General features: G+C 40.4%; 1 protein-coding gene across 16 annotated transcripts in view; it reads left to right on the top strand.

Annotated features, from left to right (window-relative positions):
• Window positions 1–4,692: 4,692 nt before the first annotated feature.
• SRRM1 (serine and arginine repetitive matrix 1) overlaps window positions 4,693–24,216 on the top strand; it is a 30,537-nt gene continuing 11,013 nt past the window's right edge. For 2 of the 16 annotated variants that reach the window (XM_032391176.1, XM_032391144.1), the window contains exons 1-12: window positions 4,693–4,849; window positions 7,503–7,592; window positions 7,853–7,975; window positions 10,104–10,274; window positions 11,205–11,320; window positions 12,699–12,812; window positions 13,763–13,957; window positions 14,244–14,363; window positions 16,223–16,491; window positions 21,440–21,520; window positions 22,043–22,129; window positions 23,889–24,033. In XM_032391176.1, coding sequence (XP_032247067.1) covers window positions 4,829–4,849; window positions 7,503–7,592; window positions 7,853–7,975; window positions 10,104–10,274; window positions 11,205–11,320; window positions 12,699–12,812; window positions 13,763–13,957; window positions 14,244–14,363; window positions 16,223–16,491; window positions 21,440–21,520; window positions 22,043–22,129; window positions 23,889–24,033 — 1,532 coding nt within the window. In that variant the 5' untranslated portion in view covers window positions 4,693–4,828. Of the gene's footprint in view, window positions 4,850–5,054; window positions 5,231–7,502; window positions 7,593–7,852; window positions 10,275–11,204; window positions 11,321–12,608; window positions 12,813–13,762; window positions 13,958–14,243; window positions 14,364–16,222; window positions 16,498–21,439; window positions 21,521–22,042; window positions 22,130–23,888; window positions 24,034–24,216 lie in introns of those variants that run through there. The other 14 variants (XM_032391158.1, XM_032391125.1, XM_032391107.1 and 11 more) reach the window with 10 other exon arrangements.

Genomic DNA, 24,216 nt, shown 5'->3' with positions numbered 1-24,216 from the left:
TGGGATCATGACCTGAGCCGAAGGCAGACGCTCAACGACTGAGCCACCCAGGCGCCCCTATGGGTGTATGATTTCTGAAGTTAGGTCCTAAAAGACACCATGACTTCTGTCTTGCCCTCTTTTGTATCATTTGCCCTGGGGGAAGCCAGCTGCCATGCCGTGAAGACACCCAAGCAGCCTATGGAGGGGTCAATGTGGCAAGGATCTGAGGCCTCATGCCAACAGCCATGTGAGGAGACCTTCTTGGAAACACATCTTCCAGGCCTAGTGGACTGTAATCTAGGCCAATATCTTGACTACATTCTCTTGAAAGACCTTGAGTCAGAACCACCCGAAGAAGCCATTCCAGATTGCTGATGCACAGAAACAGTGGGCGATAGATAACTAAAGTTTATTGTTTCAAGTTGCTCAATTTGGGGGGTTATTTGGCAATAGATAAAGAATACGCTCACTGATGTGCTCAAAGACACCTTCCAGAGCAAAATGCATCAGCTTTTATCCATCAGGCATTTTCATTTCAGTTACGAGATTATTATAGTCCATAGCTTGCTTGGTAAATTTGTGTTGGGTTTTTGAGATATTTTATGAAGGTTGTCATTCCATGTTATCTAGGAAACACAAAAGCAGAGCTGAAAGAAAGAGGCAAAAGACAGAGACAGAAGTGGGGATCAGAACAAAAGCTAAAAGTGATGAGAGAATTACAAAAAGTGCACGTGCCTAAGGGACGGTTACGTTCAGTCACCGTGACTCTAAAGGACAGAGGGCAGTGGCAACAGGTGGAACACGTCCACCATCAACAGCAATCAACAAGCAATGAGGAAAAGCAGTTGATGACATGGAGAAATCTTAGAATCTGGTGCCTAAAGGATCAGCACCAACCAAAGATTGGCTGCCCGTTAGCTTTTTGAGGCTCCGGGCTTATTTGAGGACTTAAAGACGAGACCTAGCAAAGACCCACCAGAGGCTCACTGGGGATGGCTCCTTGGCTTGAAGACCTGTACTGATCTGCACAGCGTCAAAATGAGCAGGAGATGCAAATATCTTCACTGCCAAGGATTCTCCACTGCACCTGTAGGGAGAAGGCTTATCTGCCTCAGCAGATTTTTCAATGTGGACACTTCCTGATAGAATAAATGGTTATACTATTTCAAAGAACAGACTCACTCATTAGTAGAAATGCCTTTGGTGACTGATCCTGACTTTTTTTTTTTTAAGATTTTATTTATTTATTTGACACAGAGAGTGAGAGAGCACAAGCAAGGGGAACAGTAGAGGGAGAGGGAGAAGCAGGCTCCCTGCCAAGCAGGGAGCCTGATGAGGGGCTCAATCCCAGGACCCCGGGATCATGACCTGAGCCGAAGGCAGACGCTTAACCATCTGAGCCACCCAGGCACCCAGACTGATCCTGACTCTTACTCATACATTCATTCAACAAATATTTATTGAGCTCCAAGAATGTGCTAGATACTATTCTAGGCACTAAGGCTTTGATGGTGAACAGGAAATTCATAAAGTTTCATTTTTGTTTTTAATGGGGGCAAAAACAGTAAGCACATAAACAAAATAGGTAACAATGTCAACTGTTATTAAGTGCTATGAAGAAAAAATAAAGCAAGGTATGATAGAATGAGTGGGGAGAGTCTTCTGCTATTTTCAGAAGGCTGGTCGGGAAAGGCTCGTTAGGGGAAGTGTTATTTGAGTCACCTCTTAGTAACTGTAGGTTTACCAATGTGTAGGCAAGAAACTGACTTTGAAACCTAACTTGTTCATAACTAGACCACATCTGTAGTTCAATGTGGCTGCAGCTTAGAAGTGAAGGATGTGTGCAGGGAGAGGCTTGGTCCATGAGATGAGTCTGAAGAAGGCAGAAGTAAACAAATCATAAGGGGTTTTATAAGCCACAGTAACTAGCTTAGGCTTTATCTAGAGGACAATGGGGAGCCACAGAAAGGTTTTAAGTTGGGGAGTGAAAGGATCAAGATTATTATCTTAGATAATCACTCTTGAGGGCTGCCTGGGTGGCTCAGTCAGTTAAGCATCTGACTTTGGTTCAGGTCATGATCTCGGGGTCCTGGGATGCAGCCCGAGTCTGAGTCAAGCTCCACCCTAAGCATGGAGCCTGCTGTCTCTTTCCCTCTGCCCCTCCCCCCTGCTCATGCTCACACGCACTCTCTCTCTCAAATAAATAAAACCTTTTTTTAAAAAAGAAAATTACTCTCGATATAGGGTAGAGACATCAACCTTGAAGGGAGGGGAAATGGTTAACAGGTTGTTGCTGCAATGACCCAGACAGTAATCCAAATTAAATTAAAGAGGCAATGGGGCTAGAAGGAAGGCAACAGAAATGAAAGGCAAGATCTGGTGGTTGTAGAATACAAAGAAGAGAGAAGAATGATGACAGGGAGAAAGGTAGGCTCATTTATTAAGAATGGGAAAGCAGAGGGTTGAGGCAAGTGAAAAGATGAATTCAGTTTGGGACGTGTTGAGTGTGAGGTATCTACAGGACATCCCAAGTGACTGTAATAAGAAGTTGCACATAAAGGTCTGGGGCAGAACTGTGTCTGAGATAAATAGGTTTGGGAGATGAAGTGGTCATTGAAACCAGGAGAGGACAGATAGGTCATCTTTATTGAGTGAAAAGTAAAAAGGGTCAATGGCAGAACTGCAAGGAAAGCCAAAATTTATGGGATTGGCAGCAAAAGGGCAGAGACAGTAAAGAAAAGATACAAAACACAAAGACTGATCAGAACCAGTGAGAATCATCAGTGAGATGTGGGGCATTGTGATTTCACGGTTCCATCTGGTCAACTGGCTTGTTCTGTGGAAGCCAGTCACTTCCCCATCTTTGACCCCCTGACAAAGCTGTTGTTCATTTAGCAAATTTTATTGAGCCTCTACTATGTGCCAGACACTGTTCTTGGTGCTAGGGACACATCTGTGAGCAAAAAAGACAAATGCCCTGACTTTAAGGAGTTTACATTCTAGTGTGGGGAACATATAAGAAACAAACATTAAAAATAGGTAAATATTACAGGGTGGTAAATGCTAAGGAGAAAAAAAAAAACAGTAGATTAAGAGGCATCAGGAGTACAGAGAGGGTGTGTAAGCAATTTCCAGTGGGACAGAGTGGACCTCATTGACTCGGTGATACTTACGCAAAACCTTGAAATTTGCCAAGTAGGTATCTGGGGGTAGAGCATTCCAAGCAGAAGTTACAACCAGTGCAAAGGTCTTGAGGCAAGAGCAAGCTTAGGAAGTCCCCAGGCAGTGAGGAGTGTTAGGGTGCTAGGGAGGAGATCAAAGAAGAAATAGGGGAGCATCAGGCAGGATTTTAGCCTTTGTTCTGAGAAAAATGAGGGACTCTGGAGAAGGTTTCGAGCTTAAGAGTGACATGTCTAAGGTTTTCTAATAGGGTCACTCCGCTGCATTTAGAGTAGATACTGAGTGGCAAGGGCAGAAGCAGGGAGGCCTGTTAGGAAGCCAGTGCAGAAATTGAGGCAAAAGTTGACGGCGCCTCGAGCCAGGATTATAGCCGTGTGGGTTTCCGGATAGTCTGGAAGTGGGATGAAAGGGAAAGAAAAGACGAGAATAATACCAAGGCTTGTGTCCTAAACAAAGGAAAAGATGTAGCCATCAACTGAGACCGAAGACTCTGGGAGGAGCAGGTGGGTTTTCTGGGGTGTGTGGGGAGTGAGGGAGAGAAGGGTAGGGATCAGCAGTTCAATGCCTGGACTGGTTAAATTTCTGATGTCAATCCAAGTGGAAACGTCCAGCAGGAAGCTGCCTGTACGAGTTTAAAGATCGGGAGAGAAGTCTGAGCTAGAGGTCCGTGAAGTTGCCAGCATAGAACTGGTATTTAAAGCCGCAGGGATGAACAAATACACAGTATGGAGTGGGATGCGTGCTGCCAAGAGCAGGAACGGGAGGAGGGAGTGGGAGTGCCTGCGCGCGCGCGTTTGGGGGGGGTAACTTTATGAAATATGGCCAGAGGGACACCCGCCTTCCGGCGCTGGGCGGCAATGGGGCGCCCTGCACGCGATGCAGGAGGCCCTCCGGGCCAGGGCAGGGCGCCGAGGCGGCAGGGCGGCCCACCAGGCCCACGCCCAGGCTCAGGGCCACGGTTCTCTCGCCCGCTTCCTGCCCGTCGGCCGAAGCCGAAACTCCTCTGCCGGGTATTTTCAGCTTCCTCCCCAAACGAGTGAGCTGTGAAGATGGGGGGCAACCCGAGGGAACGGCCACAGCGCAGACTTCATTCATACTATACAGCTCGACTGCTTTAGAGTCGATCTTAATAACTGGCAAACTCGTAAAAGCAACACAATCACAACTTTTACGATGACACGAAAGCCCGGGAGGCCTCCCTTCCGCGCGCGAGCCGCCTCGCCCGCGTCACTCTGAGGTAACAGCCTTTCTCTTCAATCGCTCCATGGAACCCCCAGGGCGGGAAGGCCTCCTCCACTACGGGTCGAAGGATGGGTCAAGTCACGCTGCGCGAACAAGGCTGATCGAGCGCCACAAAAGGATTCGCAGGGCGGGGCGACCCGACGACTCTCTCTCTTGTTTTCATTGGCTGCGATCGCGAGACGCTCCTCCCGGACTGGCTACTTGGGAGCCTCGGAGACGGCAGCAGCCCGCCCCTTGGGCGCGCGTGCGCACGCGTGGCGGGTGCTCACTGCACTGAGCAGGCGCGGCCTCGTGTCGGCTGAAGGGGCGGGTGGAGCGGCGCGCGCTGCGTCCCGGCGCTCGGCTTTCCCTGCCGGTCCCGCCCTCCGTCGCGGCGGCGCGGTGTATTTTGGGATAGGGAGCGATCTCCGAGCGAGGCAGCAAGATGGACGCGGGATTCTTCCGCGTAAGTAGAAGCGCGGGGATCTGGGGTGAGGTGAGGGGCTTATCGGTAAGGCCCGGGGGGGGGAGCCTAAACTCGGGACGGTTGTGGCCAGCGAGGGGAGGCTTCGAAGATCCTAATGATCTTCCGTGCCAGCGGACGCTCCCCCCCTGCCCTGCGGCGGAGACCGGTGCGCCCCTGCGCAGTCTCCTCCTCCGGGATCGTCCCCCCTACGCGGCAGCGACGGTCGCCGGAAAATGGCGGCGGGAATGGGCCGGAGTGGTACCCCGCCGCCCGCCTGCCTGGTGGGGCCTGCAGGCCGAGCCGCGCGCGCCGCCCCGTCCTGGGGCCTAGTTGGGCCGCGAGGAGGAAGTCCCTGTGGGGAGGCCGGAGGGAAGCCCTGAGGTGACTGGCGGAGGGAGGATTCTGGAGAGTACGGTTTTGGGGGTACCGCCCCAGGAGAGCGTGTTAGGGAGGACAGGAAACGGCGTTCAGCGGCTTTCTTGAGAGAGCAGCGCCGAATCCACCCCCCCCACCCCGTCCTAAGTCTTCGCGGAGGCGCGGGGTCAGAGTTCGCGGGAACTCCCGCCCAATTTGATATTCCTTTCGGGAGGGGAACTCCGATAATAGGTAGTTGGAACGTTTGAATCTGAGACTAAGGGCAACCGGTGCAACAAAAAGCGTGCACTTGTATGGAGGCAGGGGCCAGGGGTGGATCAGTTCTCCTTCCCGCACACCGCCCCCCACCCGCGTTTGTTCTACTGTTTTGAAGTCCGCTGGAGAAAAGGGGCCTCTTACCTAGGTTCTCCCGGGGCCGCGCGTCCAACACCTGCAGGCGGGGAAGCTATCTCGTCGAAGTTGGTGCTCAGGGCCCAGACTTTACCAGGCTGGTACTGCTGGAACCTGTTTGTCCCATATTCCACTCCTGTAGGAAATGATTACCGAGTAGATACCTAGATGGGTGGGAAGTGACACTAATAGGACTAAAGTTTGCGAATGCTTTTGATGCAGAACGGACCATATGGAGACCAGTGGTTTTGGTCAAAATCTATACTTTATGTAACGTAGGTTGGCTCCTTCCACTCCCTGGAGCGTATAATTCGCAGTTTGCGTGTTTTTAAAGGGAAAGTTGGAAGAGGGGGAAGACCAAGACTTTAAAGAACATAACTCTTGACGTTCTAAAGTCGACATTGAAATTCTTTAATTGGCTTTAATTGTGCCAACTAGTTTTTCATCAAAAATCCCAGGATTATTCCAAGCACCTACTTAAAATAGGCAGTTGTTTGTTCGTAGGCTGTGCAAACGATACTGTAGTTATTTCTGTGATGATAGTCTCAATTGAGAGAGCTTATCAAATTTCCATTCTGTTGATGAACTCGTTTTCTAATTTCCATCAAAGTATTTTGTAGTAAGTACTCAATATTCCCGTGATCCAAGTATAATATTTTGACACAAAAGCCTATTCTTAGGATTTTTGTTGGCTGTTATTTCCAATGGAAGGGAGTTCCAATAGAAAAAGAACAAGGCGGTTGATAAATTTTAAAACAACGTTTGCTTTGGTGTTAGTAAAAATCTGGAAGAAAAAGGTGTGGGTTTTTATATACTACCTATTATTCCTTAGAGGAGTTGACTGGATTTAAACTCCAGTTAAAAGAATTTAGGGAGTTACCTTGTTAGTACAGGCAACCAGATAGTAAACTGAATTTTTCAGTTCAGATAGTAATGATAGCTTTCATTTGCTGAATTTCTGCCACATGCCAGTTACTTTACATACATTATTTTTGAGATACACAGCCCTTGCAAAGTAGATTTTAGCAAGTAAGGAAACATTCTCAGAGGTTAAGGAACTTTGAGTCATATGGCTGAAGTTCTTGGCAGAATTGGGGTTCTACTCCAGGTTCTTTACCTTCCTAAACAGAATTCTTGATCACTTTCTAAGGGGCAGTGGCCAACTTAGTGCAATCAGTAGATTTCACATCACATAGCCAGTTATTTTGGTTATTTGGTCCAGTTGGAATGACAAAATGCAGACTAATTAATGATCACTTAATGGTCTCAATTAGTATTTGTAAGCTCTCATTTTTCCAAAGTCATTGCTGCAATTAAGTGAGTTAATTAAGATAAACCTGTATTTTTCATGCATTCCAAGTTCTTAAAGTTGTGAAAACTGACAGAGTCCTAGGGTGTTTTCTTTTTCCTTTTCGCCCTGTTTATATGCATTGCCACAATAATTTTGTAAGCATGCTACTGGTTGTCACAAGAGGATGAAATTTAATGGTCTTGTTTGGATGTATATATTAAGTATAGTAAATATTTCAATTTGTTCGCATTTATACAAAACCTTAAAAGTCTTTTAACATAGAAAAAGGTGTAAAAAGATACACATCAAACTTGGTTGTGGGGGAGGTGCTAGCTTTATGTTGTATACTGCTATAGTGTTTGATTTGTTACCATGAGCTTATATTTTGTTTGTAATTTTTAAATACAGTCAAGTTTTTTCATTGTCCGCTTCATTGGGAAAAAAGTATACATTCTACACCTATGAATGTTAGCTGTGGTGTTTTCTATTTATTTGATCACCCTGTTTTCTACTGTAAAAGTCATAGCCATCGTTAGCTGATAAAAAGTAGGCATTTAACTTTGAACTCTTAATTAAAATGTGTTTCTTTTCCTGCAGGGAACAAGTGCAGAACAGGATAATCGGTTCAGCAACAAACAGAAGAAGCTACTGAAGCAGCTGAAATTTGCAGAATGCCTAGAAAAAAAGGTATTCTTCCCAAAACTGTTTTTGCACCTTTTATAGCACAGTTGATTCAAACATTTTGGGACTGTTTTAATTAAACATTTTCCACCTTTAGCAACACCGCACACAGAATAGCACAACCACACAAGAATGAGTCAAATTGTACCATGCTACACCAAAAAATTTCATAAGCTAAAAGGAACTTGGTTGGACAAAACTCTTAAGTGAGCTTTCTTTTAGGATTATGAACCTTATACTCAAGAATTTCTTGCATGTTTTATCAGGTGGACATGAGCAAAGTAAATTTGGAGGTTATAAAGCCTTGGATAACAAAACGAGTAACGGAAATCCTTGGGTTTGAAGATGATGTTGTGATTGAGTTTATATTCAACCAGCTGGAAGTGAAGGTAATAATACACAAATGGCTCTTATTTCTGAATATGTGACATAATTTTGTGAATCTATGGAAACTGAATTTTTCTATGGAGTACAAATATAGAAGGGTTATTTTACAATGTTTGTTGTGAAAAGAATTCACTTTGTAAACAACTATTAAGCCTGGAAGTTTAGTGAAGGTACATAGTTTTGAAAGCTACACAGGTGAAAAATCAAACTTATTGTTTGTAATTTTGCTGTTACATGTTAAGTTACTTTGACAGCAATTTTCTAATGATAATGTGATTTATGATTTAAAAGGCCTGAACCAAAATGGAAGTTATTCCTTGCGTCTGAAGTATAGCACCATCACCTTATTAGGTCACAGCAGAGTGAGTGTCCCAATGTCGCTCTGACCCAACTCCCTTGATGATGCAGTGTGTGTTTGGAGGTGAGTTGTGTAAAGTGGCCGAACATCAACAACAACAACAACAAAAAAACACAAACAGGAAAGAGCAATTGGGTAAATCTATACACTGCTCTTTAAAAAATACTATTATGAGATGGACGTTTATGTGAAGCATGAGGGGCAATTCTGATTTGATTGGATATTGTTTTTAAAATAATCAAGTAACTGAAGTCTTTAGTTGTAGCTGCATGTCAGCTAGTCATCAATTAACATTTTAGGCACAGACTTTTTTGTTTACATTATGCTTAAACTTCAGACTGAAATAAATTGGCAGCATTATTAGAACCAGTTAATATAGTTATTTCCTTTCTTCATTCGTGAGATAATATGAGATGATGATAGAATTGATGTTTTGAAACCGTTTTATTATAAGATAGTTTGTTATTTTGCCACAACAACCCAAGGGATAGTAAGATGTACCATATGACCTTTTGGCAAATATACCAATGTGAATTTACCTTTACGTTAATCCTTTTCCCAAAGAGTTCGCCCTTGTGTTTTGACAGAACAGTTGGCATTTCAACTGATAAGGTATTTCTATTTTTAAAATAATTTGGTAATTACATTTTGTTTTGAATATTTTTAAAGATTAATTTTAAGAAAGCACTTCCTTTAAAATGTATACATTTTACTTAGAAAACAGGAACATGGGAAACCGTTTTTAAAATGATGATTAAAGATAGATTTTATTGGAGAAATGCTTTACTGATTTGTATTTTAGTGCTTTTTTAAAACCTAAGTATCTGGTAGTATTCCCCTTGTAGTGAGCATGAGATTAAAGTTTAGAACTTTTTTAAACAATCTTTTCTTTTTTTGTGGTTGTGTACTCATTATTGCTTGTTCGTCTTTTGCAATTTAGATAAATGATATAACATTAAACTCAAGGTGGTTGAGTTGCAGTAGGGAGTCGGAAGCAAGCCAAGGGAACATCTTTCTCTACAGGGGACTTGGCGATTCCAAACCCCCAAGGTTCCAAGAAGAAACTGAAGACACCTGGAATCTGTACTTGCTTTGTGCTATTGAGCTGTGCTTGTTATATGGACCTTGTTGCTTGACCAACAGATTTAGCATTTAAAAACCCAGTTACTTTTGAGAAAACTTGACCTCTTAGCCCTTTGTGGACAGTTGAGAATTTGAGGCATTGTTATAATAGATTTTCCTTATATAGAATTCAGGCTTTCAGCTTAGTCTTCAAAAGTTACAGAGTGCATGCATAACTTGTTAGTTTTCATAACTGGACGGTAGATACTTTATAGAAAGCTATCTTACAGTGTTAGAGAAGTGAACAGTTTATGTACTTTTTCAGTTTCTCATTGGGGGAAAATTCCCAGGCAAGCAAACATTTTCTTTATTAGTAAATGCAGGAATTTGTGGATGTTCATGATGGTTTTTAAAGTTAATAAATGTCAGTAAGGCCCACTAACAGCCACATAGTCTAAAAATACTTACGAAATCCACAAAGGATTAACAGGCTGCTCTGATGCTTTTGGTAGAGTGAGAGAGAATTTGGTAATCTGTGCTAGAGATTATATTGCTGAGAAACTATTAGGGATTTTTTAAGTAGTAAACAATATATATGTATTTAAGCCCCTATGGTAGACTTAAAAAATACTAATTTAATGAGTTTTAGGTTGGGTTGGTTGGCTTGTTTTGAAGTAACCTGTTTCTCTTCCTGTCATGTCTTTTTGCAGAATCCAGACTCCAAAATGATGCAAATCAACCTGACTGGGTTTTTGAATGGAAAAAATGCTAGAGAATTTATGGGAGAACTGTGGCCCCTGCTCTTAAGTGCACAAGAAAACATCGCTGGAATCCCTTCTGCTTTTCTAGAACTGAAGAAAGAAGAAATAAAACAGAGACAAGTAATAGCCTTTTCTCTTTTGTGTAATGTTGATTTGAGAGAGTATCCAGACTGCTAAGAGACTTTAAATTTTACATGACCTAGAGCTAGGATCAGCATGTTGTTTTGCTTTGCTGTAATATATTCAAACATTCAGTTTTGATTCTCCACTCCACTCCTTTCCCCCAACCCAAACATTGAGTTTAAAATGTCATTTTCCAGGGCACCTGGGAGGCTCAGTTGGTTGAACATCTCAACTCTTGGTTTCGGGTTCAGGTCATGATCTCACGGTTGTGGGATCCAGCCCCTAGGAGCTCCGTGTTCAGCGGGGTGTCTCCTTCTCTCCCTCATCATCTCCTCCTGCCCTTTCCCCTCCCCGTGCACACATGCTCATGCACATGCGCGTGCTCTCTCCAAAATAAATAAATAAAACGTCATTTTTCCAGAGTCCAGTAATTTGGTAGATAAATTTTTTTTAAGATTTTATTTATTTGTCAGCGTGCACAAGCAGGGGAAGCGGCAGGCAGAGGGAGAAGCAGCAGGCAGAGGGAGAAGCAGGCTCCCGGCTGAGCAAGGAGCCTGATGTGGGACTCCACCAGGAGCCTAGGATCATGACGTGAGCTGAAGGCAGACACTTAACTGAGCCACCCAGGCGCCTGATAAATTTTTTTTTTTAATATGTGCATACTTAGAAGAAAATTTGAACTTTAATAGCCACGTAAAAGGTAAGCACAGATTCTTCACATTGGCAGTGTATGTTAAATCACAAAAGAATAAGATGAATGTGAAAGTGATTTTTTTTTTTAAGTAAACTTGAGAATAGTCTTATTGGAAAGCAGAAGCCAATGAAATGGTTTATAGCATTGGTATTTATCAGAGGTGCAAAGTCTTCAATTTGTTTGTTGATCTCAAATGTTCAGCTATGTTTACTTTGAAAACTTGATCTTTGCAGATTGAACAAGAAAAGTTGGCTTCTATGAAAAAGCAAGATGAAGACAAGGATAAGAGGGATAAGGAAGAAAAAGAAAGCAGCAGAGAAAAACGGGAAAGGTCTCGAAGCCCAAGAAGGTATAATACGACACATGCATACCTGTTTCGCAAGTACTTTAGTTAGTAAAGTATTCTGTGTGTAGAAAGTTGCATAGTTAAAAAGGAAGCTAACAGCACTATTCAGAGAATTTCTTCCATTGTACAATTTTCACGGTGGACTAAGGTTTGTCTCTGGCCTAAAACACTTGTTTTGTTTGAGACAGATCATTTGACTATAATAATTGTCTCTCAAATCTTGGTGAATTATACGACTCTTAATTCCTAAATCAAAATCTAGACTTGCCTTCCATATTGCATTTGTTTAAATATGGCATTTAATTATTTTAATCTACTCCAACTCTTTTCTTTACTTTTTATTAGAAATCTGTGCCCATTAGCCATTCGTATTATACTTATCTAATTCCCTGTTCTGCTTTTCTTAGATGGTTGTATTGTACCAAAACCAGATCATTTATTTGTTTTCTTCTTCCTTCCAATGAGACTATGGTTAGGTTCCCATTTTTAAACCTACGACTCAGCTTCTACTGTATTTGTGGTGAAAGGTGAGAATTCTACTAGGCTTTCATTTTTAGAGTTCTGCTAATTTTTTCATAAATCTGTTGGAATTAGTAAAGGGAGGAGGAAATTTCTTTGTTCATTTTAATTTGTATATTTGCTATTAAAACCTCCTTATCAGGGAAGTAGTACTATTTCTAGAGTTAAGCACATCACTGTGATAACTACTTCACTATTGATGAACCAGACCTGCTGTTTTACTTCAAGTTAGGGAAACTATTATTGTAAAGGAAAGGGGTCTTCTCCTTTTCAAAAAGGCTGTGTAGGTTTGACGTATTTCTCTTCTCTTCCAAAGAGGATATTACTTTAATTGCACTAGTCATTTTTCTGGAATACCTAGACTACCTGACAAACTCTGTGGTGGGGTCTGTCTGCATCTAAACTGGTTGGGTTTGAGTTGTTATTATGGAATTTCTCTTTACTTTCAAGCATCCTCTTCCTCTGAAAAGTTGGTCTTTGGTCTCGTCTCTGGGAATGATTAAGACTCTAAATCTAGTGTCTTAGGTCAATGCTTTCCTCTTACAACTGGTGTATCGGAGAATGTTGTTACCCTTTGTTTGCTTGCCTTTCTGGGGTTTTTTTGGCCCATCCCCTGTTAAGTAAATACGACAGGATACTTTATTTTCACAAGGAATTTCTCAGGTATAAGGAGCAGTGGTGTATTTAAAAAGATTAATTCTCACTTTGCCCTTTGACTCTCTCTCCCAATCCACATGATTCAAAAACCTGAAAAAAATTACTTTCATCCTAGACGCAAATCCAGATCTCCTTCCCCTAGAAGACGATCTTCCCCTGTCAGGAGAGAGAGAAAGCGCAGTCATTCTCGATCTCCCCGTCACAGAACCAAGAGCCGGAGTCCTTCCCCTGCTCCGGAAAAGAAGGAAAAAACTCCAGAGCTCCCAGAACCATCAGTGAAAGTAAAAGAACCTTCAGTACAAGAGGCCACTTCTACTAGGCAAGTATATAAAAATTCATTTATAAATATCACAGTTTTAGGCTATTATTGACTGACTGCCAGTAGAATAACTCTGAGTTACAGGGGCGCCTGGGTGGCTCAGTTGGTTAAGCGACTGCCTTCGGCTCAGGTCATGATCCTGGACTCCCTGGATCGAGTCCCGCATTGGGCTCCCTGCTCGGCGAGGAGCCTGCTTCTCCCTCTAACCCTCCCCCCTCTCATGTACTCTCTCTCTCTCTCATTCTCGCTCTCTCAAATAAATAAATAAATCTTAAAAAAAAAAGAATAATTCTGAGTTACAAATACAAAATTAACTTATTTCCCTTTTTATATTTCTTAAATCATAAAATCAGCTTGTTGAAAAGATTTCAGTTCTACAGGAGAGTTGTAAAAGACCCTAAAGGTGACCACTGCTATCGGTTGGTTGTATTGTTTCAGATATTTTATGTATTGTAAATTGCTTTTTTCCCAATACTGTGGATGACTTTGTACTCTTAAAAATGTATATGGTTAGAATTGTTAGTTGCTCTTTTAACTTTCACTTTAATTGCACTAGTCATTTTTCTGGAATACCTAGACTACCTGACAAACTCTGTGGTGGGATCTGTCTGCATCTAAACTGGTTGGGTTTGAGTTAAGTTGATCTTAGATCCCAAGATCTCCTAGGGATAAGGGAATTTGCCACCTTCCCTCTTCCTTTGGTTTTTCATTATCACTGGCTTCTGAAAAGCAGATGACCACAGAGCCAGTAAGCTACTTTTACCAATATTAAAATAACCTATTTGCAGTTCACTGCTCTTTAACTTTCATGTGTATGTATCTTTTTGGAGCTAAGAGGTCTTCATGGATTTTGAAAACATTTTAGAGAAAAATAACCTTATTACATCATTGTATTATGACTTAGGAGTCTGAGCTACAGAAGGGAAAAAATAAGCTTTTTGTTTCTACAGTGACATCCTGAAGGTTCCCAAACCTGAACCTGTACCAGAGCCTAAAGAACCTTCTCCAGAGAAAAATTCCAAAAAAGAAAAGGAGAAGGAGAAGACCCGACCAAGATCACGGTCACGTTCCAAATCAAGATCCCGGACACGGTCTCGCTCTCCTTCTCATACTCGACCTAGACGGCGTCATAGATCCCGATCAAGGTGAGCTGTGGCTTCAAGATCTATGTAGTTCTTGAGTTTTACATGTTACTCTCTGGGTAGAATTAGATAATTTCAGAGCAGTAGAGAGCATTTAGTACAAATGCTACTCTTTGGACTTACAGAGAGAATTTGAGGACACTTTCTGTGCACCATAAAAATCTCTACATGAATGGAAAATTGTATGCCTTGAAGTCCATTTTTAAAATATAGCTGTTGAGAAAACTGTGGCAAGGAATTCATTCCTTGCTCTTGTTTATTCAGGCCCTAATTCTGTTTGTTATGGCAGATCATACTCACCTAGAAGGAGGCCAAGTCCGAGAAGGCGACCATCTCCTCGAAGAAGAACCCCACCAAGACGAATGCCGCCTCCACCCAGGCATAGAAGGAGTAGATCTCCAGTGAGACGGTGAGGGCTTTCTTTTTTCTTGTTTTTTTTTCCTTTCCTTTCCTGTCCTTTTTTTCTTTTTCTTCTTTAATTTGGAAGTGTCAGTACTTGAAAGTGCACCACATTTGCTTTAGGCTAATGTTTGAATTAGTGTCCCCCTGGAATAAAGACCTCGTGAGTGATAAGTAGGTGATGGCCTTCTAAGGAGCCTCTCCTTTGAGGTTTAATTGCAATGAAAAGCAGTGCTCGTGCAGTGTTGGGGGGAAGACAAATTGACCATTTTACTGATACTTCGTGTTAACTTACCCTTTTAGATCCCAAGATCTCCTAGGGATAAGGGAATTTGCCACCTTCCCTCTTCCTTTGGTTTTTCATTATCACTGGCTTCTGAAAAGCAGATGACCACAGAGCCAGTAAGCTACTTTTACCAATATTAAAATAACCTATTTGCAGTTATATTTTTGTTTTAAATGTTTTTTTTCTCATTATAGAAACGAATGTTTATAAAATTTCAAACAAATAACAAAGGGAAAGTTACCCATAATCCCATTCCATGGATATAGCCATTTTTAGCAGTTTGATGTCTAGGTACTTTTGAAAAGATTAGACACAAAAGTAACCCTGTCAGTACCAATGTTCTTTTCTTAAAAATCATTTTAAAATTGGCATGAGGTTAAAATTTTTGGACCTAATATTTTAACAAAAAGATTGGTGCTAAATCTGCCCAAAGTAGAGGCCTGGTGCACTGGTAGCAGAGTTTAGGGCCTTCTTTACCTCCTTAGAAGGAGCTGTGATTATTGTGCTTCGGATTATACCTAGCACAGAATTTTTTGTGTTTGAGTCTTTGAGATTTTTGCAGGGATATGAATCTACTTGGAAATAGAGAGGGGAGATACCAAACTCCATGATTTTCTGTTTCTGCAGTCAGGGTTTTCAAAGTCCCGTATTTTTTCAAAAGAAAATATTTGGGGAGGGGGTTGTTGTGATAAAATGAACCATTTTTATGACTACTGCTAAAAATGATAGACTTGATGTTACTACTGACAAATGACACTAATGGCATAAATGGTCAGTTGATTTAGGCATCACACTTCTAAAATTGGTTATTCTTTTTTAGGAGAAAAGTAATGCTGGTGCTTTCTAGTACAAGATTAGTGGAAACAGCTATTTCTTATATTGGAGTTTTGCAAACTGTGTTTTAATTGTGCTTACTGAGCCATTTAGCAGTCAAAATATTTTGCAGATTGTGTAAGATTCCCTTTCAGCCAGTTTCTATCTCACACTTAAGGTAGGGTTTCTTTTTTTCAGGTTCTCAGGAATTCTTCCGCCAAAGGTGAATTCTGCAGGTACACATAATTGCAACAAAACTTACCACAAATTTTGCTGCAGAATTCGAGAGGCCCCTGCTTCTAAGTTTATGTAGCTAAATGAATTCCAAACCCAGTTGCACATCTTTTTTTAAAAAGTTGCAACCTAAAGGTTGTTGGACATTTTGCTATCAAGTAGAAAATACTTTGCCACCCAAATTTTGTATGCAAACTCCAAACAGTGATGATTTTCCTAAGGAAGAAAGAGACTGGTTAGTTACCATATTAATACCATATTATAGCACTCAACGTGACATATTTTGTAGCTGGAAAGACAACTCAAAGAGAAGCACTTATCAGAATAAGTTATTCATATTTAGTCTCAGAACTAGCTGTTTCCTGTCCTAGGTTGTGGTTTTGTTTCCCATTTTTTTTTTTAAACTTATTATGTGCTTAGCTACATAAACTCAAAAGTTGGATAAAAATAGCTATATTTTTGTGTAAACTGTACATATCTATAAGGTCCCTCTTGACAAATACGCAGTTAATGAATGCAAATACTTTATTCCACAGAAGAAGGCGTTCATCAGCATCCTTGTCTGGAAGTAGCTCATCATCCTCTTCGTCCCGTTCCCGGTCACCGCCAAAGAAGCCTCCTAAGAGGACATCCAGCCCCCCTCGAAAAACTCGTAGGTTATCTCCTTCAGCAAGTCCTCCCAGGCGAAGGCATAGGCCATCACCTCCAGCAACTCCACCGCCAAAAACTCGTCATTCCCCAACACCCCAGCAGTCAAACCGTACGAGAAAAAGTCGTGTTTCTGTCTCTCCAGGGAGAACTTCAGGTAAAGGTAAAAATCAGACGCATAAAAATAATGTTTGTTCTTCATTTGACTCCAAAGTCCCCAGTCAGTTGTTGCTGCCCCTGCTGCCCCTCCCCCTTCAGGGTGTGAAGTGGCTGGGTAAAATTTTGTATGTGATATTCTTTGTAAATTTGCTTATCACCTTTTCTTTTCTGCTCTAAGTTCTTAGGGTTTGTTGCAGTAGAGTTTGCATGTAAATGTGTTTTGTTTTTAGCATTTGCCCTCTGGCATCAAGTAGGTGGAGAAATACATTACCAGCCATGGGCTGGGTTGGGGTAACTTACCAAAGTTTGTGTTGTCATGATAAGGGATCATTTTATTACTATGAAGACTGGTTAACTTTTTTCCCCTGAAGATTTTTTTGTTTGATATCTTATTTGAGGACTTCATATTGTTTTAATTCTTTCTTGGCCACATTGTGCTCTTTAGGGAAGAACATGGTGTCCTCTTAAAAGCTGATTTGTTTATTAATTTAGGCTCTAGGCAGGGTTCTTCTGAGTGTTGTCCTTGGTTTATTCTGCAGATTGATTTCTGAGGAATTTATGATCTGTGATCCTGCCAGGCAAGTAGAATGCTCTGTTAGTCTGAGTGAAGGTTGTGGTGTATTGGGGTCTGTTCCTTTAGCATAAATACACAAGGAGAAAAGCAGTAGGATCTGTTTGCTTTGGGCCTCTGGTGTTTAGGGCTGAGATGATAGCCTGAAGGGTGAGTAGTGGGGGAGGGGAAATCCTAAAAGCTGCTATAGTAATTGGTTTTTGAGAAGCAGTCCGTAAGTTGATTTATACTGGGCTTGCTCTGATCACATCTAAATTTTTAGGTTAGAAAAAGAAAATGGGGATGGGCAAAATTTTGACTGTTTATTGAGGTATAGACAAGCCATCAGAGTGACGGGACTGGCAGATAATGCTGATCTGTAAAGAGTAATGTGTAGATTATTTTCTGAATTTTAACAGATTAGTTTGGTGACTATATAATTTTATATGTGGTCATTTTTGTTACATTGGCTCTTTATACCTAGACAGACAGCTGGATGAGAATAGACACATTTGGGTCTTCCAAGTTCAGACTTAATTTAAGTATGGGAGGGGGCCTTAGGGTCACTTATTTTCATAACCTCATGTCCCATATTACCTTTTGTTCAAAATTAGGACAATTTCAGTAGTTTCCAGCCACCTTGTCCAAATCTGATGCCCATTGTCCTAACCAGTTTTTTTCTTTTTCTGTGAAGTGTTTGTATTTTTGAATATTTTTTTTCCCTTCATCTGGAGCCAGAAAGCTCTCTAGTGAAAAAATATTACCCACCTTTTATTTTACAAAAACACATCAAGTTAGGATTTTTCTATTTACATTATAGCCAAAGAGTAATAAAAGTATCTGAACGGGAGGACTGAATCTTTGTTAAAATAGGTTGCTAAGAATTAACTTTTTTCAGAGTCTACCTAGGAACCAACCTCTTGTGTTCTGATACACTGTCAAGGGGAGTGGGCCACTGCTTTCAAAAAAAAAAAAAAAAAAATTAAAGCAGATATGCGCATAGAGAAATAAGTCATGGTGGAAGACAAAGAACTAGTTATATTCCTATGGATTCTGGGACAGGTTTTCCATGTCCAAACAAAACATAGCCAAAGAGGACGCACGGTAGGCAACATGGTCAGAGACAGCCTTGTGTCTGCTGAAGCTGAATTTGGCTCTAACTACTTGGAAATAACATTTTATAGTAAAATGATCCTAGTCTGTGTGATGAAATTTCAGAGGTAGAACAGACTTTAGAGATTGTTATCAAGAAACCGGTTCTCAGGTTAAGTGATTTGGTCAAGGTCAACCAGCCAGGACTAAAATTTGGGTTCTCATTTCCCAGTAGAAAAATGTATACTTTGCCCAACTTTCTTATCCCAGAATGTTGTTTTAATGGCTAGAGGTGGGAGATGGAGGGCAGGGTGAAGTTCTTTAGTTTCTATACCTGGTGATGTGTTTTCTGAAATTCCTTTTTATGATACTCCATGGCTAATAAGATCAGTGATACCATTGAAGTGTAATAGATTTTACTTACATATTTCATGTAGTAGTTACCAGTCAGGACTTTTTAATATTGGGCAGATAGAGTAGGAAGGATTCAGGGAAAGTATTTGAGGGAATTTAGAGGTAAATTGGAGTATACTATACATTCTTATCTGAAAGGATCTTTAGGAAGCATTTTGTAATCAGTGGCGTGTCAGTTAAATTGGGATTATCTTAGTACATAAAGTAGTGCTTTGAAATCAGTGGGATATTTAATGAAGTATGTTTACAGAGGATCTATACCTATTGTAATTTTAGGATGAGATCAGTTTAACCCTATAAATTGTATTCTGTAGACAATGATGATTTCACCAATTCTGGTAACAGTGACTTATCTTTACACGGGATCGTTTGGACAAGTCTGGGAGATTAATAATTAATAGGACTACTGAAGTAAATTTAAAATTTTGGTTTTTCATTTGACTTAGAAGATTTCTGACTTTATGCTAGAATGATTTTGCCCCTTGAATACTAAAAATAAAACATTAACATAATAAACTATAAAATCTCATCTAGATAAACACATCCAGATGAAACATTAACTCTGTTAGTACTACGATTCAATCATATTTAAACCAGCCTGGGGTATATAATAGATACTTGTTCTAATGGTATGAGTATTTTGACAGTAGACTTTAGCTAAGCCATTCATGAGAGATTGGATCAGGATAAAATTGTAATTATGTATTTCTGTGGGGGAAAAATGTGTATATTCTAGTTCAGTTGTGTTTATTCAATTGGCATTTGTCAACTGTCTTGCAGACATAGCCAAATTTTTAATGTGTCTTTGAGGAAAATTCATTCTGACATTCAGTTTGCTTCCAAACACAAATTTTGGAACCCAGTTCTCTTAGGTGGTAACTTGAACATGTGGGGTTTATAGATAACTGGATGCCTCTACTAACATTTCAAGAATTGAAGATTAACTGACACTTTAAAGTGGAGAATACTGACCCAGAAAAATAGCCTCAAATCCTTAAAAGTTTAAAAGCATTTGTATTTTATTTCTTTGAATTTGTTAAAATACAAGTTTTAAATGCACTTTTGCTGCCATGTTTCACAATAACTAATTAGGTTTTAACCGTTTTTTTACCGAATCCAGTGTTTTGTTGAAAACGCTTACTTATTAGGTAGAATCATTAATAAAATGCAGGTCATTTAAAAAGTATCGTGGTTTAAAAAAGGGGAGGGGTGCACTTGGGTGGCTCAGTCAGTTAAGCACCCGACTCGATTTTGGCTCAGGTCATGATCTCAGGGTTGTGAGATCAAGCCCTACATTGGGCTCTCTGCTCAGCAGGGAGTCTGCTTGTGATTCTCTCTCCCTCTGCTCTACCCCTCCTTGCTTGCTCTCATTCACTCTCTCAAATAAATCTTAAAAAAAAAAAAGTATTGTAAATTCTTCAGTTTGACTACTTTAGCAAAGATGAGATTTCTGTTTCAGATCACTAGCTCTCTTAGTTACTGCCCCTTAGAATAAGGCTTTACAGAATTCTGAGTATGAGTGTGTTAAAAGAAATGTATCTACATTCTGGGTAAACATCCCATAGTAATTGCTTTAATCAAACAAAAAAGATAAATAAGGACCCTCAGGGGATCATACTGTCTTCAAATTGAGTTCTTAGCAGCATGGTCTCAAATGATGTTTCAGGTTAATCTGTGGTAAGATCGGTGGTTATATCTGTATATACTTTTGATTTTAATTGAAATAGTGGATGGATATTATCAATTGAGCTGGTTAATTGGAAATTAAAGCTGTGCTCTAGAAATAGTCTTGGGTTCAGATCCTAGTCACTTTAATTATCTTATGTGACTTCAGTTGAAGTTACTTCTTTTTAAGCCTCAGATTTCTCCTCCTGTAAAATGGGGGTTAATACTAGCGACAGTGCTTAGCACTGCTTAATAATACAGCAAGCATACAAAAGACAGTTGCCATAATTTTCCATGCAACTTGGAAAAGAGAAGTTGGATAATTCAGAAGGTACTCACAGCTCTCCTACTACCTTAGGTGTATTTCAGAGCTTCTGCCCCTTCCCCCCCCTCCTTTTAAGCTTTGGAAAGAATCCTTCAGCCTTAGTATTTATTTTTTGTATTACGAGGATTTACTTTTTTATGGGTAGTTTAAATCTCTCATGTTATTATGAAGGTTGTATTGGTACATAAAGAATCTTTAGTCTCCTGGTGGCTCATTCCTCTTCTCTAAAACAAATCTCTTTCTCTGAAGATTTCATCAGATCTATTTCTTTTTTTTTTTTTAAGATTTTATTCATTTATTCATGAGAGACAGAGAGAGAGGCAGAGGCAGAGGGAGAAGCAGGCTCCCCGCAGAGCAGGGAGCCTGATGTGGGACTCGATCCCAGGACCCTGGAATCATGATCTGAGCCGAAGGCAGACGCTTTACCGACTGAGCCACCCAGGCGGCCCTCATCAGATCTATTTCTTAACCATTTATCAGTTTTATAACTTTTCTGAACCCAGGTATAGTTGGGTGCTTGGAAATTCTTGTGCTGATGATGTCTCCGTAGTTGAGTGTATGTGTTTTTAGGTTGTGGGATTAAGCACCCAGAGCTTTACTGAGTTGAATGTTACGTATATCTTCTACACGAAGCTTTTGCTGCAAAACAGCAACTCCCAGTTTCTCTTAACTGGCATTTCTCTTGGGAGAATCTTCAGATTCAAAAATCATTATAGCGCTTTTCAAGGCTTTCACCAAACATTTAATTTATTATTAAATTATTGATTTATTATTTAATTATCAAATTCTTTATAAGGATAGTGACACCTGTTGTACTGTTAAGACAGTGTCTTGTGTGGCTTTGTTTGTTGTTGTTTTGTTTTGCTTTCCCACATATGTATTTTTTTTCCTTCTTTTTAGTGACAAAACATAAAGGTACTGAGAAAAGAGAGTCCCCTTCACCAGCACCTAAGCCTAGAAAAGTAGAGTTATCTGAGTCGGGTAAGTTTTCGTGTGTTTTTTTGTTAAGCTGGATTAGATTTTTTGGCACATTTCATCATCCCCTCTGGTTAAAGATAATTACAGGATATGACTTAGTGATTAAGAGCTATGGCTCTGAAGTTGAGACCAATCTGGTTTGAATCCCCAGCTTCACTACTTAACTGTTTTTTGTTTATGTTTAATTACTTCATTTATCTGACCCTCACTTCTTTCATCTGAAATGCAGATAACAGTACTGTCCTTCAGGTTTTTTATGATTAACTGAAATAATGCCTATAAAGTCCTTAGCGCTTAGCGTGACCTATAGTAAATAAATTTGGATTACATTTGGTGAACATAGTCTAAAATCATTTAAATTCGCATTTTAAAGCTTTTTGTAAGAAAAAAAAAAAATATATATATATAGTTGTATTGCTTGACCCAATGAGATAGAGGTTTAAGAGACCATTTTCCAATTCAAGTATGTTACGTTTTCTGTGTGCATAACTAAAGAAGCACTTTCTAAATGCATCCATCTTTCAGAAGAAGATAAAGGTGGCAAAATGGCCGTGGCAGATTCTGTGCAGCAGAGACGTCAGTACAGGCGACAGAACCAGCAGTCTTCATCCGGTACGGATACGGAGCCAGCTGTTTTCTGTCTATATCCTCATGAAAAATACTCCAAGTACAAATCTCCATCCTTGTAGTGAGCGTACATGGGAGAAATATGTGCCTGCATAGAAATCTGTTCAAGGGGAGGAAGTATTACTTTTGGTTTTTGGTGTTAAGTCCTTTCTTAAAACTTAATTTTCTTTTAAATAGTTAATAGATCTTTACAGTACAATAGTAAAACAGACAGGTATAAAATTTGGAAAAGTATAATTCTTCTCCCAATCCCTAGTCTTACTCCTGGAAGCTTTTCTTCAGAATTTTTCTGTGCTGTCTATAAGGATCTTTGGTTTAAAAGGGCAAAAAAAACCCAAAAAACAAAAAACCTGCATAAGCTCAAACTGTATGTTGCCTCCCTTTTTAACTTATTATATCTAGATATCTTTCCCTGTTCTTAGATCTAATTTAATAGCCAGAACCTTTAATTGTAATAATTAATACACTGTAATTTATTGAGCCAGTCACCTACTTGGACATTTAGGTTGTTTCTGGGTTTTGTGTACTTTATATCTGTAAAAGAATAAATATTTAATTACTAATAATTAATTTTATTAGCTTTGGGTATTTGTGACCGAGTTTAGGTGTGCTACCTTTGCTTTTCATTTACGGGATAGAGATCAAAGCACCCCACAGCGGCATTAAGTCCATTAAAAGCCCATCGAGCTTTTGCAGCTCTTTAAACATGAAGAAGTTAGGGCGCCTGGGTGGCCCATTCGTTAAGCGTCTGCCTTCGGCTCGGGTCATGATCCCAGAGTCCTGGGATCGAGTCCCACATCGGGCTCCCTGCTCAGCAGGAAGCCTGCTTCTCCCTCTCCCACTCCCACTGCTTGTGTTCCTGCTCTGGCTGTCTCTGTCTCTGTCAAATAAATAAATAAAATCTTTGAAAAAAAAAATGAAGTTAAATCATAGGAAGGCTTAAAAATGCATATACGTCTTGGGTGTTTTTGTTACTTGGGACTTCGTTTTATTTTCTTCTTTTTTTAAGAGAGGTGGAGAGAGAGAAAGCATGGGGGAGAGGAGAGGGAGAGACTCTTAAGTAGGCTCCATTCCAAGGGCAGAGCCCGACACAGGGCTTGATCTCAAGACCCTGAGATGATGACCTGGGTCGAAATTAAGAGTCGGATACTTAACCGACCAAGCCACACAGGTGCCCTGGGACTTTGTTTTGATATTTGGGAACAGTTATTAGTTATTTTAAGTTAAGGAAACCATGTGCAAACAAATGAAGTTTTTCTTTTTGCAGTCCCAGACATTTGCTACCAGGCATGTAGGAAAGGCTTGTCACATACATTGCTCTTATTTGTGTGATAAATGCTAGGGACGTGGAAAGAAGTTTTTCAGACCCTAATAGGACTTCCAGTAGTTTTAAAAGTGCTTAGAGTAACAAGCCTCAAGTACTTACTTGAGATGCTTTTTGTGCTTAATTTGGAAAATCACTAGATTCTTAAGGGACACTTGTATCCTATTGGAGTATGCCTTGGGAATGATTTATATAACTTCATTATATAATAATGATGTATATTTATGATTGGTTTTTAAGTCACTGACTATATATTGATAATAACCTTTGTTCAGGACTGATGGCTTATATACATGCTTGCTTGCATAAGTGGGCTTAACTTGCTAATTTGGACACTCCCATCTGCTTAGATTCAGAAAATATGGGTAGACTCTTTTAAGCACAGATGTAACGTAATTTTTGTTTATTGTGTAATTATAGATTCTGGCTCCTCTTCTTCCTCAGAAGATGAGCGACCCAAGAGGTCCCATGTGAAGAATGGTGAGGTAGGCAGGCGGCGGAGACATTCCCCTTCCCGGAGTGCCTCTCCATCACCTCGAAAGCGCCAGAAAGAGACTTCCCCTCGGTAATGTCTTTTCTTTCAGTAGTCTTCACTGGTGTTCTGTAGTTGTGATGAAACTTCTAATAAGGGATGGGCTACAGGCTTATTTTAGAAATTGGTTAATTCCTTCATTTCAGGGACTCACACAGAAGGAGATGGTCAGATTTGGGGGGTTTGGGGACATTTTCTTTGCTTTATTTGGTGGTT

Source organism: Phoca vitulina, unplaced genomic scaffold (assembly GCF_004348235.1).
Source record: "Phoca vitulina isolate PV1807 unplaced genomic scaffold, GSC_HSeal_1.0 scaffold2, whole genome shotgun sequence".
Lineage (NCBI taxonomy): Eukaryota > Metazoa > Chordata > Mammalia > Carnivora > Phocidae > Phoca > Phoca vitulina.
Note: the sequence above shows the minus strand (reverse complement) of the source record. Positions and strands in the feature narration are given on the sequence as shown.